The sequence below is a fragment of the Vigna radiata genome, chromosome 3 (assembly GCF_000741045.1).
Source record: "Vigna radiata var. radiata cultivar VC1973A chromosome 3, Vradiata_ver6, whole genome shotgun sequence".
NCBI classification, from domain to species: domain Eukaryota; kingdom Viridiplantae; phylum Streptophyta; class Magnoliopsida; order Fabales; family Fabaceae; genus Vigna; species Vigna radiata.
In genome coordinates this window covers 7388043-7399836 of record NC_028353.1, presented here as the reverse complement: position 1 = coordinate 7399836, position 11794 = coordinate 7388043, and the positions used below count along the sequence as shown (strand labels likewise).

At 31.5% G+C, this 11794-nt stretch overlaps 3 protein-coding genes across 7 annotated transcripts; 1 reads left to right on the top strand and 2 right to left on the bottom strand.

The window, feature by feature from the left end:
- The first annotated feature begins 783 nt into the window (after positions 1–783).
- On the top strand, positions 784–2659 carry LOC106757283 (heat shock factor-binding protein 1). Of its 2 annotated transcripts, none has more exons than XM_014639920.2 (5): positions 784–930; positions 1191–1264; positions 1524–1547; positions 1634–1676; positions 2259–2659. In XM_014639920.2, the coding sequence occupies exons 2-5, from the start codon at positions 1253–1255 to the stop codon at positions 2411–2413; spliced, it is 234 nt and encodes a 77-aa protein (XP_014495406.1). In that variant the 5' UTR covers positions 784–930; positions 1191–1252; the 3' UTR covers positions 2414–2659. The 2 variants fall into 2 exon arrangements, with proteins under 2 accessions (XP_014495406.1, XP_014495405.1); XM_014639919.2 differs by having other exon boundaries at positions 785–930; positions 1211–1264.
- Positions 2660–3641: 982 nt separating this feature from the next.
- Positions 3642–3986, bottom strand: LOC106757477 (rapid alkalinization factor). The gene has a single exon (XM_014640150.2). The coding sequence runs from the start codon at positions 3984–3986 to the stop codon at positions 3642–3644; it is 345 nt and encodes a 114-aa protein (XP_014495636.1).
- Positions 3987–6118: 2132 nt separating this feature from the next.
- On the bottom strand, positions 6119–10702 carry LOC106757944 (protein LOW PSII ACCUMULATION 1, chloroplastic). Of its 4 annotated transcripts, XM_014640807.2 has the most exons (9): positions 10442–10702; positions 10221–10324; positions 9658–9793; positions 9060–9291; positions 8716–8873; positions 7200–7388; positions 7000–7100; positions 6711–6807; positions 6251–6544 (listed from the first exon to the last, which is right to left on the bottom strand). In XM_014640807.2, exons 1-9 carry the CDS (start codon positions 10661–10663, stop codon positions 6470–6472), a joined length of 1314 nt encoding a protein of 437 aa, XP_014496293.1. In that variant the 5' UTR covers positions 10664–10702; the 3' UTR covers positions 6251–6469. The 4 variants fall into 4 exon arrangements, 2 of the variants coding, with proteins under 2 accessions (XP_022635045.1, XP_014496293.1); XR_002667370.1 differs by lacking the exon at positions 6711–6807 and having other exon boundaries at positions 6119–6544; positions 7000–7096; XM_022779324.1 differs by lacking the exon at positions 6711–6807 and having other exon boundaries at positions 6119–6544.
- Between the last annotated feature and the right edge of the window lie 1092 nt (positions 10703–11794).

Here is an 11794-nt window from a genome sequence, read left to right as displayed (position 1 = left end):
TTTATCTGTAATCTATAACAATTAAGAATAATAATAATAATAGTAATAATAATAATAATAATATCGATTAGATATTGTAACCGAGTTTTTCTTCTACGGTCTTTTACCAGTCTATTCTTTTTATTTTTTAAATTTATTAATAAACTTTTTAGTTTTGATTATCTAATAAAAGTTGAAAGTGTTTTATTTTATAATTAAAAATTATAATATTTTAATTGAAATTTATATTTTCTAATTACTTTTTATGTACATATATTATTGTCATTTTACTTTTTATTTTAATGAAATCTCACAAGTCTTTCTATTACATAATTATAACATCATAAAACTAATAAAATATTTATTTATAATTACTTGTTATTGTTATAAGCTTTTATAGTTTTAATACAACTTTTGGTAACATTTTTACTTAATTTTATATTATAATAATTATTATGTACTCATACGCTTATTTTTATCATCTAGAAAAGCTGGACATATTACACGTTTCATTAGTAATAGTAATAAACATTAATAAATATAAATTTTAAAGATTTTGTTACAATATTAATAAAAGGAATATGTTAAGTGGGGGGTATACTTTGAAAAAAATGTTAAGAATATATTTTTCCTTTGGTTTTCTTCTTAAGATGACCAAATGGCCCATTGAAATGTTATTTTAAAGGTAAAGTATTGTAAATAAGCATATATTTGTTTAAACAAATGCAGACTCTTTAGGAAAGGAGAAATTCGAAAGAGGATAATATACAAAAAAAAGAAATCTAAGCAGAAATGATTTCAAATATAATTTTTGAAATAAGTGTTATAAAGGGTGTGATTTCACTGTTTAGTGTGTAGCACATAATGAAGAACTGGAGCAGAGTGTAACTCTGCACTTATTTTTTTGAAAGCAGTTGAAGGAGTTGGAAGTGTAATTTTAATCATAGCATGGTTAGGCTCTCCCTTCCTAATTTCCCTCTGTTATCATTACATTAGTAGCCTGGTTTCTCATACAGGAGAATCAATTTTAATATTTGAGAAACTAGGGTTTTCAATGTCAATAACCGATTCAGTTTGTAAGGCTCAATTAGGGATTTTTTTAATTTTTTTTTTTGGTGGTGGTACTGGATGTATTGCAGTCCATTGCATTGCATGGTTAATGTCATTTCAATTTTATTTCATTTGTTATTTTAGGTTCTTTTTTTTTTCAGTACTTCCCTTTTCATGACAGGACGGACATGACTCTGAAGACCCAAAGCAAAGCACTGCAGATATGACAGCTTTTGTAAGTTGTTAAGCGTCTTCAAGAGTTAATGGTTTTGTTTTATGTTTCATTTATGTGTTTATGTGAATGCCAATAGTGATAGTAACTGGTCGTTGCTTATAACATTTGAGAAAACGATTTTAGATTACTAGTTTAATTTTTATAACCATTTCATTCTGCATATTTGCTCTGGACCAAAGTCCACGATGAGAGTGGGAATATGAATTGCTGCTATTGTCTGTTAATTTTTTACCTTTATTTCTCCTTTTTCTCTCTTCAGGTGCAAAATCTTCTTCAACAGATGGTGAGTTGTGTACTCTAGGCTCGTTCTCCTGCAATCCTGATTTTCAGTATATATTTCACTGCTCCTAACAAGAATTTTGTTTCCAGCAAATAAGGTTCCAGACAATGTCTGACTCCATCATTACAAAGAATATCCTTTTTATTCTTATGCTAATATTGAATGGTAAGTTTTAAAGAAATCAATTTCAGAAAATGTAATTCACAATAGTGGTTTTTCCCAGGAAATAAGATGATTCAAAGTAGACAAATGACAATTGATCTTAGGTGGTGTCAGGGTCTAACTTACATTCTCTATTGACAAGCTAGCAAGTAATGCTTTTGAAGATTTGATTAAGGATTTAAACGGGAGTTTCAAAGTTTGATTTTTCTGAACTGTTTGTGTTTTGAATTAGTCTTTATAATTCATAGACAACCCTGTTATATTATAAAATGCTAATCAAATTCAAACTCATAACATACATCATGGTGGTAAATTGTTTCTTCTCACAGCTGCATAGTCCTTTTCTTTATGAACTCAAGAATGTGTACAATTTGCGATGTGACTTATGCAACTTATGTTCATTTGTGAGTGAGTGGTGTCATATATATCCTGGCTAAGTCAGAATGGACAATGATGTCAATTGTATCACCTTACATAATTATAATTTATAATTATTGCTGACTTGCCCGTTATAAAAATTGCTTAAGTAATGTTTTTCTTAACGTCAAACACTTGATGAGATGGGAAACCGTATAAATGAGTTGGAAGAAAGCATCAATGATCTAAGAGCAGAGATGGGAGTGGAGAGCACTCCATCACCTGTGGCCCCTGTTGCCCGTGCTAAGCCAAAGGAAGAAGAGTCGAACAAAGAAGAAGGTTCTGCTTGAGTTACATTTGTGTTCTACTATATTGTTTTGTTTTGTATCTTTGTATCTTGTCATAGTTCAGGATTCTGTGACACTGTATCTAGGGAACTTTCTCTTTGGTAGCTAAAATTTCTGTTCAAACTATGTAAAAAGCAAAGCCCCGTCGTTGATTTCTTGTGTTTTTCTAATTGGAATGCGCTAGATTGGGTGCCATGTGTTTGTGGAGGATATTTCCTATACTTTAAATTGCTTGATTACTTTATGTTCCTCCTGAGTCCTGCCCCATTCTATTTTTGCTGTAATAGTGCTGAGAACTTTTACTCAAATCTCAGTCTCATGAAGCATGTTCCAACACTAGCCTAAAGCTTATCATTGTTGATTTCAAATTAAAGTAAAGTAGATATATTTAAAAATTTAAGTGTCATTTATACTGTCATGTGCATAATAAAATTGTTAAATTTTGAAATATATTGTTTAAAAGATTACGTGATTTTTAATCAGCTGATAATGTAACTGCACAAAGATTAAATTAGTTTAATCTTAACTATTTCTGGATTCTTGAAAGAAGAGTTGAGATAGCAAAACTCTATTCGCACAAGGTTCAGTAAGTGAGCATTGAAGCAAGGAGAGTCCCAGATAATTAGAGTAATGCTGAAAATTCTTATTGATTGTTAAAGTTGACACAATCAAATGTATTTGCTCTGACTACTGTTTACTTACAGTTCCCGATAGTTACCTAGCTGTTTATGTTCATTTGAAATAAAAATAAAGATTTTGAGATCTGCAAATCTGTATTTAAAACACATCACAGTCTGAATAGGCGACTTTTTTATTGCTTAAAAACCTCATAGCTTATGTTTAACTATGAATGCAAACATTGTATATAATAAACATGTTTCTAGCACCCTTTGCACCTTCTCTCCCTTCTCCGGTGGAAACTCATGTTTGAGGTGGAGCAAGCAATAAAAAACACACAAATATATTAACAGTAACCACACCAGTGAAGATTAATTTACATAAAATTACAGAAACAGAGACTAAAACAGCATTCAAAGTAAAACATAACAAGCCAGGTGATCATAACTAGAAGGCAGAGGAGTAAGAAAATGAAAGTAAGTGCATGTTTGAGTTGCTGTTCATTCAAATTGTTGTGACAGTTATTCCAATACACTTCCAAGTTCCAACCCTTTTGCAAACATAGTTGAGTCTGAAGAACATTAACTCAAACATGCAGAAAGTTGTAATTTTTCTAAGAATTACGGCAACGGGTGATGGTGGGGCAGCCACGGGTGTAAGGATTAGCCTCTGCACCTGGCTTGCAGTTGTAGTAGGAAGCACCCCTTCTTGAGCATGGCACAGTGTTACGTTGCAGCGCCTTGTAGCTTATATACTGTGAGGTCGCTAGAATGCGCCGGTGGGACTCTGAGTCCATTCCAAACTCACCCTCTTCCATGCACTCTTCTATGGAGCCTTGGCAAGGTGCTGTTGTCTTAGGCACCCACCTTACACGCTGCTCAACTATTGCCCCTACTATGGAGGGAATGATGAACGTAGCCACCAAGAACATGGCCAAGAGAAAAGAAGCACTTGACATTGTTTTGAAGTGAAGAAGATGGTGTTCTTATTCTTCTCCAGAGTTCTAAGTCTTCCATTCATTCTATTCTATCCTTTTATAGAAGCTTTACTAAGAGAGTAGGAGCTGGTAAACTTGTATCAGAAGGATTTCAGTTTTATAACAAGGAACTGTTAAATGTCACTTTTTCTTTTCATGACATTAAAAATAATTTAATGTTAGAATATCATGTAACAACGAGTTAAATATATTTAGTAATAAATTTTGATAAATGTGTTTTGGATGTTCAAATGTGTTTCAATTGCTAAGAAGAAAAAGTTGGGTAGACGATGAATAAACCATTCAAAACCTACCAAGAAAACGATATTAAGAATGAAGGGTTTAGATTCAAAGCATTAACTAATTAACTTTGAAATGTCTAAAGTTGGGCCTAAGATGTATGGTTTACGCATATGGCTAATTGAATATTTTGTGGAGTCTGAGGCCTTAAAAATTGATGTTGGGTTTGAAATAATGTTGCTCACGATAGGCCACTATAAGTCATTTTACCTGCCAATTTCCGTTCGCTAATTCACATTATAAAACAGCTTCTCATGAAAGCAAGCAATCGTGCTTATCCTAACAGACAAAATATATCAGTTGCCATTTAATGTTACAGCCATTAACTTTTTTTTTCCAGAATATTTGCTTTTAAATCTTTTCTGGAAAATTTGAAAACCATTTATAAAATAAATTAATAGATATATGCACATCAACAAAAGTTGCTTCAAGTCTCCTTAAATAAAATCTTGGGTTTCAGTTTTACAAGCAAAAAGTGTAAATTTTGGAAGTGTAAACTTTTAAATAAGTCTTGTAAAATAATTTTATATTATGCATGATAATTTTGTTAACTTTTGCAATAATTGATTATTTTATAAGCATGCCAATAATGATTTTTGATAGCATAAGTCTTTAAATCGTTTGTGTTTTGTGAGATTACTTGGTTTCTACACGTGATAGGAAGACTGTTTTACGATGAAAACAAAAATGAATTTTACAAAAGATGTTTTTGTTATTATGTAACATAACACTTTTTTATTAACGTGTACCAATTATTAGAATGTATTTTCTTTTTAATTACATTAACTCGATTTTTAGTTATTTGATGCCACAATCTGAAAAAAGAAAATTATATTAGCAAGTCACTTATCAATAATTTAATTCTTAAAAACTTTTATTTCATAATCAAAAGATGATACCGTTCACTTGCCGATAAATAAAATAATGAATTAAAAAATTAGACCACCTCATACATTTTCGGTCAAATTTTCTGAAAGCTCATTTTAAACAAGTTTATGAAATTTTATTTTCTTTGTTATAAATTTGCATTATTATAAGACTATTTTAAATATTAATTATCTTACATAATGATTATTGAAATTTAAATTATAAAATAACATTATCTCAATTTTTTTATTATATTAGTACTTTGTTACGATTTAAGTTAGATTTGTCAAATTATATTAGATAATATATATATATATATATATATATATATATATATATATATATATATATATATTATTTGCTTAATATAAATGAATTAAGCAGATCAATCAATGATCCAATAACCCGATGAAATGGAATTTTTTAATACTATCCAAGGTAGATAGGACCAATTCTCGATGGACACAATTAAGTCATTCTTATAACACATTTTATTTTTACTGACTTTTTATTTTACTAGTTGAAGGATAATTATAATTAAATATTCTCTTTCTGGTATGTTCTTTACACTATTTTATTTCTTATATTTCTCTTCCTTCTTTTTTTTCCATCTCATTAATTTTACATATTTTATCTTGAAACTTTTTCTTAGTTCATTAGTTGAAAAACATTGACATCTAAAGATTGGCCCTAGGCAGAATATTTTAGGATAACAACATATGTCAACTCTTGTCGCAATGTCATGTCACTCACCAGCACCCACATCTTTCAAAAACTTAACCCTACTCTATCCAACTTTTATGCATTTCATTACTCTTACATCAAATACCAAATAGGTTTGAGAGATTGTATGGTCATGTAATACTCCTAGTTCTTAATGCAAACTATTGGTTTATTTTAAAACTATTACTTTATACATGTAAAGATAGTGTTATTTTCAAACAGCATGATTATAAACCAGTTTAACTAGCTGTAGTTAAATTCAGATACATTCACTTTTCAATCTGTATTCTGTGTAGTCTAAAATTACACAACTTCACTCGAGTACAACACTACCCTTTTACGAATAAACTACAAGATTGAATTGTCGGCAAAATATTTTATCAATATTAATATTCCTTCGTAACATTTTTACTTTGCAACTGTCTGTAGTGATCGTGGAGGAATGGATGTACAATATTTAGTTCAATGGTGAAGAAAAATGTTGCTGCGGAACATTACCAACGACGGTGATACCAGGATTATGGTGACACATGAGACGGGAAAAAGAATAATACAGATTTGCACCCTCTAAATTCTCATCTTTCCAGCTTGCTTAAAAATGCTTCCATTGGTGGTAGCTCCTTTACAATTTGCTGCCAATCAGGCATACCCTGTAAATGCATTAGCACTCATTAGAATGTTACTGGTAATGGCATCAGGGGTAGTGAGCCAAGTCTAACCATGATCAGTTTTTCATGACAGCCAGCAAACTAATAAATGACAATTCCACTATAATGTGGAGAAAAGCATTGCAAGTTTACTGTGAATGGAACTTACTTTCCCTGATCTTCGAACTCTTCCATCTAACCTTAGTATTATGTACACATCTTCACCGAGTGAAACTCCTTCAGATTTCTGTTGATCTCTTATCCACCTAGTTAAGTTAGAATATAACTATTAGCAAAACTTCTCTTTCTCTCTCTCCACCTTTCTATATCATTCACTTCTTAGTTGACATCAATCCATCCACCCTTTGAAATCTATGTTGAGGCTAATTTCCTACCCTCATTTAATGAAAAAATATATTACAATGATAGCTGATAGACAACAAATCAGAGCATATTACCTTTCCCATTCTGCAGGAGACACAACCTCAGCCTTGAACCTAATTTCAGATTTCAACTTCGATTTTGCAGTTATGGATTGTGCTCGCTTCTCAAAATCTTCCTAGCAAAGTTTTTTGGATTAGTATCATCTCACCGAAGAAATAAAACTTTGGATGAATAGCAAGATATATATTAAATACATGGTTATATCAAGTCTTACCCCAATAGATGGAAGAGATTCAGCAGCTTTTGGCTGCAGACCAAATCCTTTTTTCTCAATTTTTGTTTCCCGACCTTCTCCCCAGATAACAGGAACTAACAGAACACCACGTTTAAGGAGCTCCGTGCGAAATCTCTCGGCTCTTTGCATAGCCTGAGACACTGTTTCCTTTTTTCCTGCTAATATAACCTAAAACCAAAGCTTTAGTTAGAGCATGGGAGATTCATCCTGAAGAGGAAAAGAACAAAAAAAAAAGAGAGAAAAAAAATATATAGGTTACAAAAGAAAGAGCAAATAGTCATAACTTGATAATCATATTAGTCTGTCACTAGTCCTGGGCATAATTACAGAGAGGAGATACATGGGAGAAGTGGAATCAAGTTATCAGTGCCTCTCATTTATGTATGAATTTCAAGATTAAAGTGCCACTTCAGAAGCCGAGTATTATAATTAAGAGAGGAGATAATGTCAATAAATGGTAAAAGCCTTTGATATTATGTAACTTGTATAAAAAATGAACTCCAAACAAGATAAACAACAGAAGAAGAAACACTGACAACGTTGTCTCTCCAATAAATTCTAAATAATCATCATAATTATTTATTACTCCGAAAACTACTAATACTTAAAACTTTAGATTGTTAGCTTGCCCTGGCAGAGATAGACTATTTTTTTTAGATGGCTAAAACAAAAAAGGCTTGTCTTCTTTCCTTTATTATAGTAAAACTGTAAATGTATAACAATAGTAACTTTCGTATATTTATGGTTCCAATGTTAATGATTCCTGTAGTCCTTATATATTTTATGCAGCATGTATTGTAATGTTATCTGTAGGGCCGCTAAAATTTGCCAAAGAATGATACTTTTTAGTTAAGTTGTAAGCTTTGCATATGAGAACAGGGTGACCTAATTGTACATTATTAGTTCTAATTTAAACCAATTGAAATAAAACCATGAAACAAAAAAATGTTAAAAAACTACAGTGCAATATTGCATCTGAAATTACGTAGTGAGGTAATGAAACATTTATTAAAAGTTTTAGTGTTTTTCTATATTATAAAGCTGAGTTTTGGTAAAGCTCTTCACCCCCCCATCATAAATGTCCCGTGAGTGCGTATGACTTTCGTTTTGTTTGAAATGACTTAAATTACATAAGGCAATCACTTTATATGCAGCATGCTTGTGATAATTTCAACACGTTAATAAGTTCAATTTAATTATCTTGTGTTTGTGTATCTATGTATGTATATAGAAAATTTTATTTTTTTTGTTAGTTGGCATTTATCTTGTGTTGAAGATGAACATATTGTGAAGCATCCCTCCCCCTATTTCTATGCTTTTCAAAACCTAATACAGAGGAAATATTTCAGACACTGCAAGAACCCCCTCCTCCTAGAAAGGAAAAAAAAAACAAAAACAAAAGAGATAAAAAATAAGCATTTAAATACTAGAGCAAAAAAAAAAGTCCCATACGTGGTAGAGACTAGAGAGAGAAAAAAAAAACATAGATACTAACTGGTCTAACTGTATCCCGTAGCTGCACAAGTTCAACTACTCGATTAGTTGAAAGCCGCAAAGGCAACCTTGATAGTGTCTCATCTCGAGATATTTGTGCAAGTTGTTCCTCCTCTTTTTTATTGTCCCAAAAGAACAATGCCACAAGAACAACAATACCTGCACATTGCTGATTCCAGTGCTTAGTCATTTAATGAAGCAATGTCAAAGGTATCATCACAACCCGCAATTATGTTGAAAGAAAACAGAATCACAGAGAGAGAAAGAGAAAGTGACGCACTAAATTTAGTAAATATAAATTGATCCAGAATTGTTTTTTAGCAAGTTAAATATATCACTATTCACCTCCAATATTAATGGCAGCATTCCCAGAAGTTGCCAAGAGATCAGGAGCACCATCACCACCACTAATTGCACGAATTAGCCTGGGCACAGTAAAAAACAATGATATTCCTGCAGCTGCTGTCAGTGCTATATAAAAAAATCTCCTAACCCCACGAAATGGTGCTTGAACTTCACTAATAAGTTTTAGATCTCGCCGAAAACTGTAGCCAATATCCTCCCCGCCAAGCCTAGCCTGATTGCATGGCAGAACAGTAATAGGAATCATTCTTAAAAACTTCAAATATTTAACATTCAATTAGACAGGATTACAATGAGGAACACAAGTTCCTTTCAAATGATTTTCACTCATGACTATCACATTATCTCTCTCAATGATATCCTTTCTTATTTCAAGCTGTTTGTAGCAATGGAGGCAAGGGGAGGAAACATAAGAGACAGATTTCATTTTATCGATGTTTTTACAGTATAAAATAATCTTCAGAGAGATCACCACTGGAGACATACTAAGCCATTCACGAGCCTTCATTAAACACCTTAAACTTTTAGGAAACTAGGTCATTAACAGTTATAATAAAGCATAAGATATCAGACTAGAAACCTCTTCTTGTAGTTCCTTGAATTCAGGCAAAGCTCTGAAGGAGGCCAAATCAGGATCATTGAGTATGGTACCAAATTTCAGGTTGTATTCCTTCAAAGCAGTGCGGAGACAATCAGCTGCTTTCTTTCCTTCTCCCCTTCAAGAAAATAATAACCAAACGACATCTAGATTATAATGTAAAGATAAAAATAGAAGTATTAGCTAATCAATACCCTTTTTAAATTGCTTGGTTTTTCTCATGTGGTTTATTACATCAAGAAAATGCAAGGAATAGAAGAAATTCAACAATTTTAGAGATACCCATTTGCTTAGTCGTCTCGTTGCTAAAAGCCTAGGATCTCCCGTGGATTAAGAATTAAAACTCACCAAAGGCAGTGATGGCAAGTAGATACCGTGCCTTAACATTTCACAACATACAAGTTCCAAGACTTAAGTAGTGGATTCAATCTGATTGAATAAGAACCACTACTGCCTTATAGAATCACTAACAAATTCTATTAAACCGTTGAAATCACTAATTACCAACTAAAAATTGTGTGATCCGATTTAAAAAAATATTATACCTGTATGCATGGCAGCAAGCTTTGTTGTAGTAGGCAGCTTGGGCCTCCACTGGATTAGGGTTCAGGGAAAGTGCAGTTTCAAATTGGGTTAAAGCATCTTTTACCTGTAAAAAATCAATTAAGAAAAAGCATAGCGCTTTTAAGGTCCCACTTAAAACTACACGGTTCTGCTATTGAAGAATAAGAAGTGTGGAAGAAAAAATTGAAGACAATAATGATACCCTTCCTTTGGAGAAGAGCTCGAGACCCAAATTGACGCAGGATTCAGCGGTTTGAGTACCAACTTCTGGTGTCTGTGATGAAGAGCATGAAATCAGAGAAAATTGAATTTTTTTGCGTGAATGTAGAAGAATCGTAGTGTGAGAGGGAATGCATGGTCTTGCTATATTCCTCCAATTTGAATCTGCGAAGCACACGAATTGCTGCACTGCAACCACAGCCATTGACGAGTTTCATATCTAGTTTTCTTAAGTGTTGCTGCTATTAACGTGTTATCCAAACATGCCACAATCTGAGCCTTCAGTTTTGTCCAATTCTAGAAACGGACGGTGAGGATCTTATGGTAAGGAGCTTCCTTATTTTGATTTGAACGACGTCGTTCACGGCATCTCTTCTTACTAAATTTGAACATCAAACTCTCTAAACTGCTCAAGTTTTCTATGTTAAGTGAATTTAATGATAGGTTAGGTATAAATTAATTTTAGTTTGCAAATAATTTATTTCATATTTATCCTCAAGATTATTCTATCTAAAATGTTGTTTGTATTAATCATCGTTTCTTAGGATTGAAAAAAGAATTGTTTTCCATTCCTAAATTATTCCTGTCAAAAGTTCATCAGTGGAAGCTAAATGATCAAGTTATTCATTTAGCTGACTGAGTTTCAAAGCTTGGTAAGAGAGAAGTTATTGGAATAGAAGATTTGATAAATCCAAGGTTTAATTAACTTTTAAATATATAGCAGATTTACATAATTTTAACTGTATCTTTTCTTAATGTTTTTATTTAATTAAGACTTAAAATATCTATTTTATCAAAGTACAAGACATCATGTTGTTAATTGAAGATATTATGCTTACCTTTTACCTTTAGATCTTTAATTCTCTAATAAATTTTTAATTTAATTTATCAATTATTTTGCTTCTAAACAAAGAAGAAATTATTTGATCGAAAATTTAAAAATGTTAAAAGTAATAGAAGAATGTCAACCGATAAATTAGAAACGAAATTAACTGTCATATCACGGTAAGATAAAATGTTCGATAAAACAATTTTTTAAAATTAAATTAAACCTAAAATTTCATAAATATAATATATTTTAATTTAGCCGTGTACAACTATTATTATATAGAGCACTTAAATTCAAAATAGTAGTAGTATAATAATATATTAATATATGATTAAGTAGTCCAACTTAAAACTATTCATAAATATATCAATATTTTGATTGTTTATCTCTTTAGGTCAAAAGTGAAAAATGTTGATTTTGTCATTTTCTTAATTTAGTCCTCTAAGATCATGTTAAAAGTTAGTCATTTACGTCTAATTTTAAAGTAAGCACTTATTTCTCTTAAGT

Excerpts from the sequence above, each read along its gene's own strand:
- LOC106757944 (XM_014640807.2), bottom strand. The coding sequence starts at position 10,663 with ATGGCTGTGGTTGCAGTGCAGCAATTCGTGTGCTTCGCAGATTCAAAT. Across the intron at positions 7,101-7,199 it reads AATCTCTTCCATCTATTGGG|GAAGATTTTGAGAAGCGAGC; the intron begins GTAAGACTTGAT and ends AAACTTTGCTAG. Across the intron at positions 6,808-6,999 it reads TCTCCTGCAGAATGGGAAAG|GTGGATAAGAGATCAACAGA; the intron begins GTAATATGCTCT and ends TAACTTAACTAG.
- LOC106757477 (XM_014640150.2), bottom strand. The coding sequence starts at position 3,986 with ATGTCAAGTGCTTCTTTTCTCTTGGCCATGTTCTTGGTGGCTACGTTC.
- LOC106757283 (XM_014639919.2), top strand. Across the intron at positions 1,265-1,523 it reads CTGCAGATATGACAGCTTTT|GTGCAAAATCTTCTTCAACA; the intron begins GTAAGTTGTTAA and ends TTCTCTCTTCAG. Across the intron at positions 1,548-1,633 it reads AAAATCTTCTTCAACAGATG|CAAATAAGGTTCCAGACAAT; the intron begins GTGAGTTGTGTA and ends TTTTGTTTCCAG.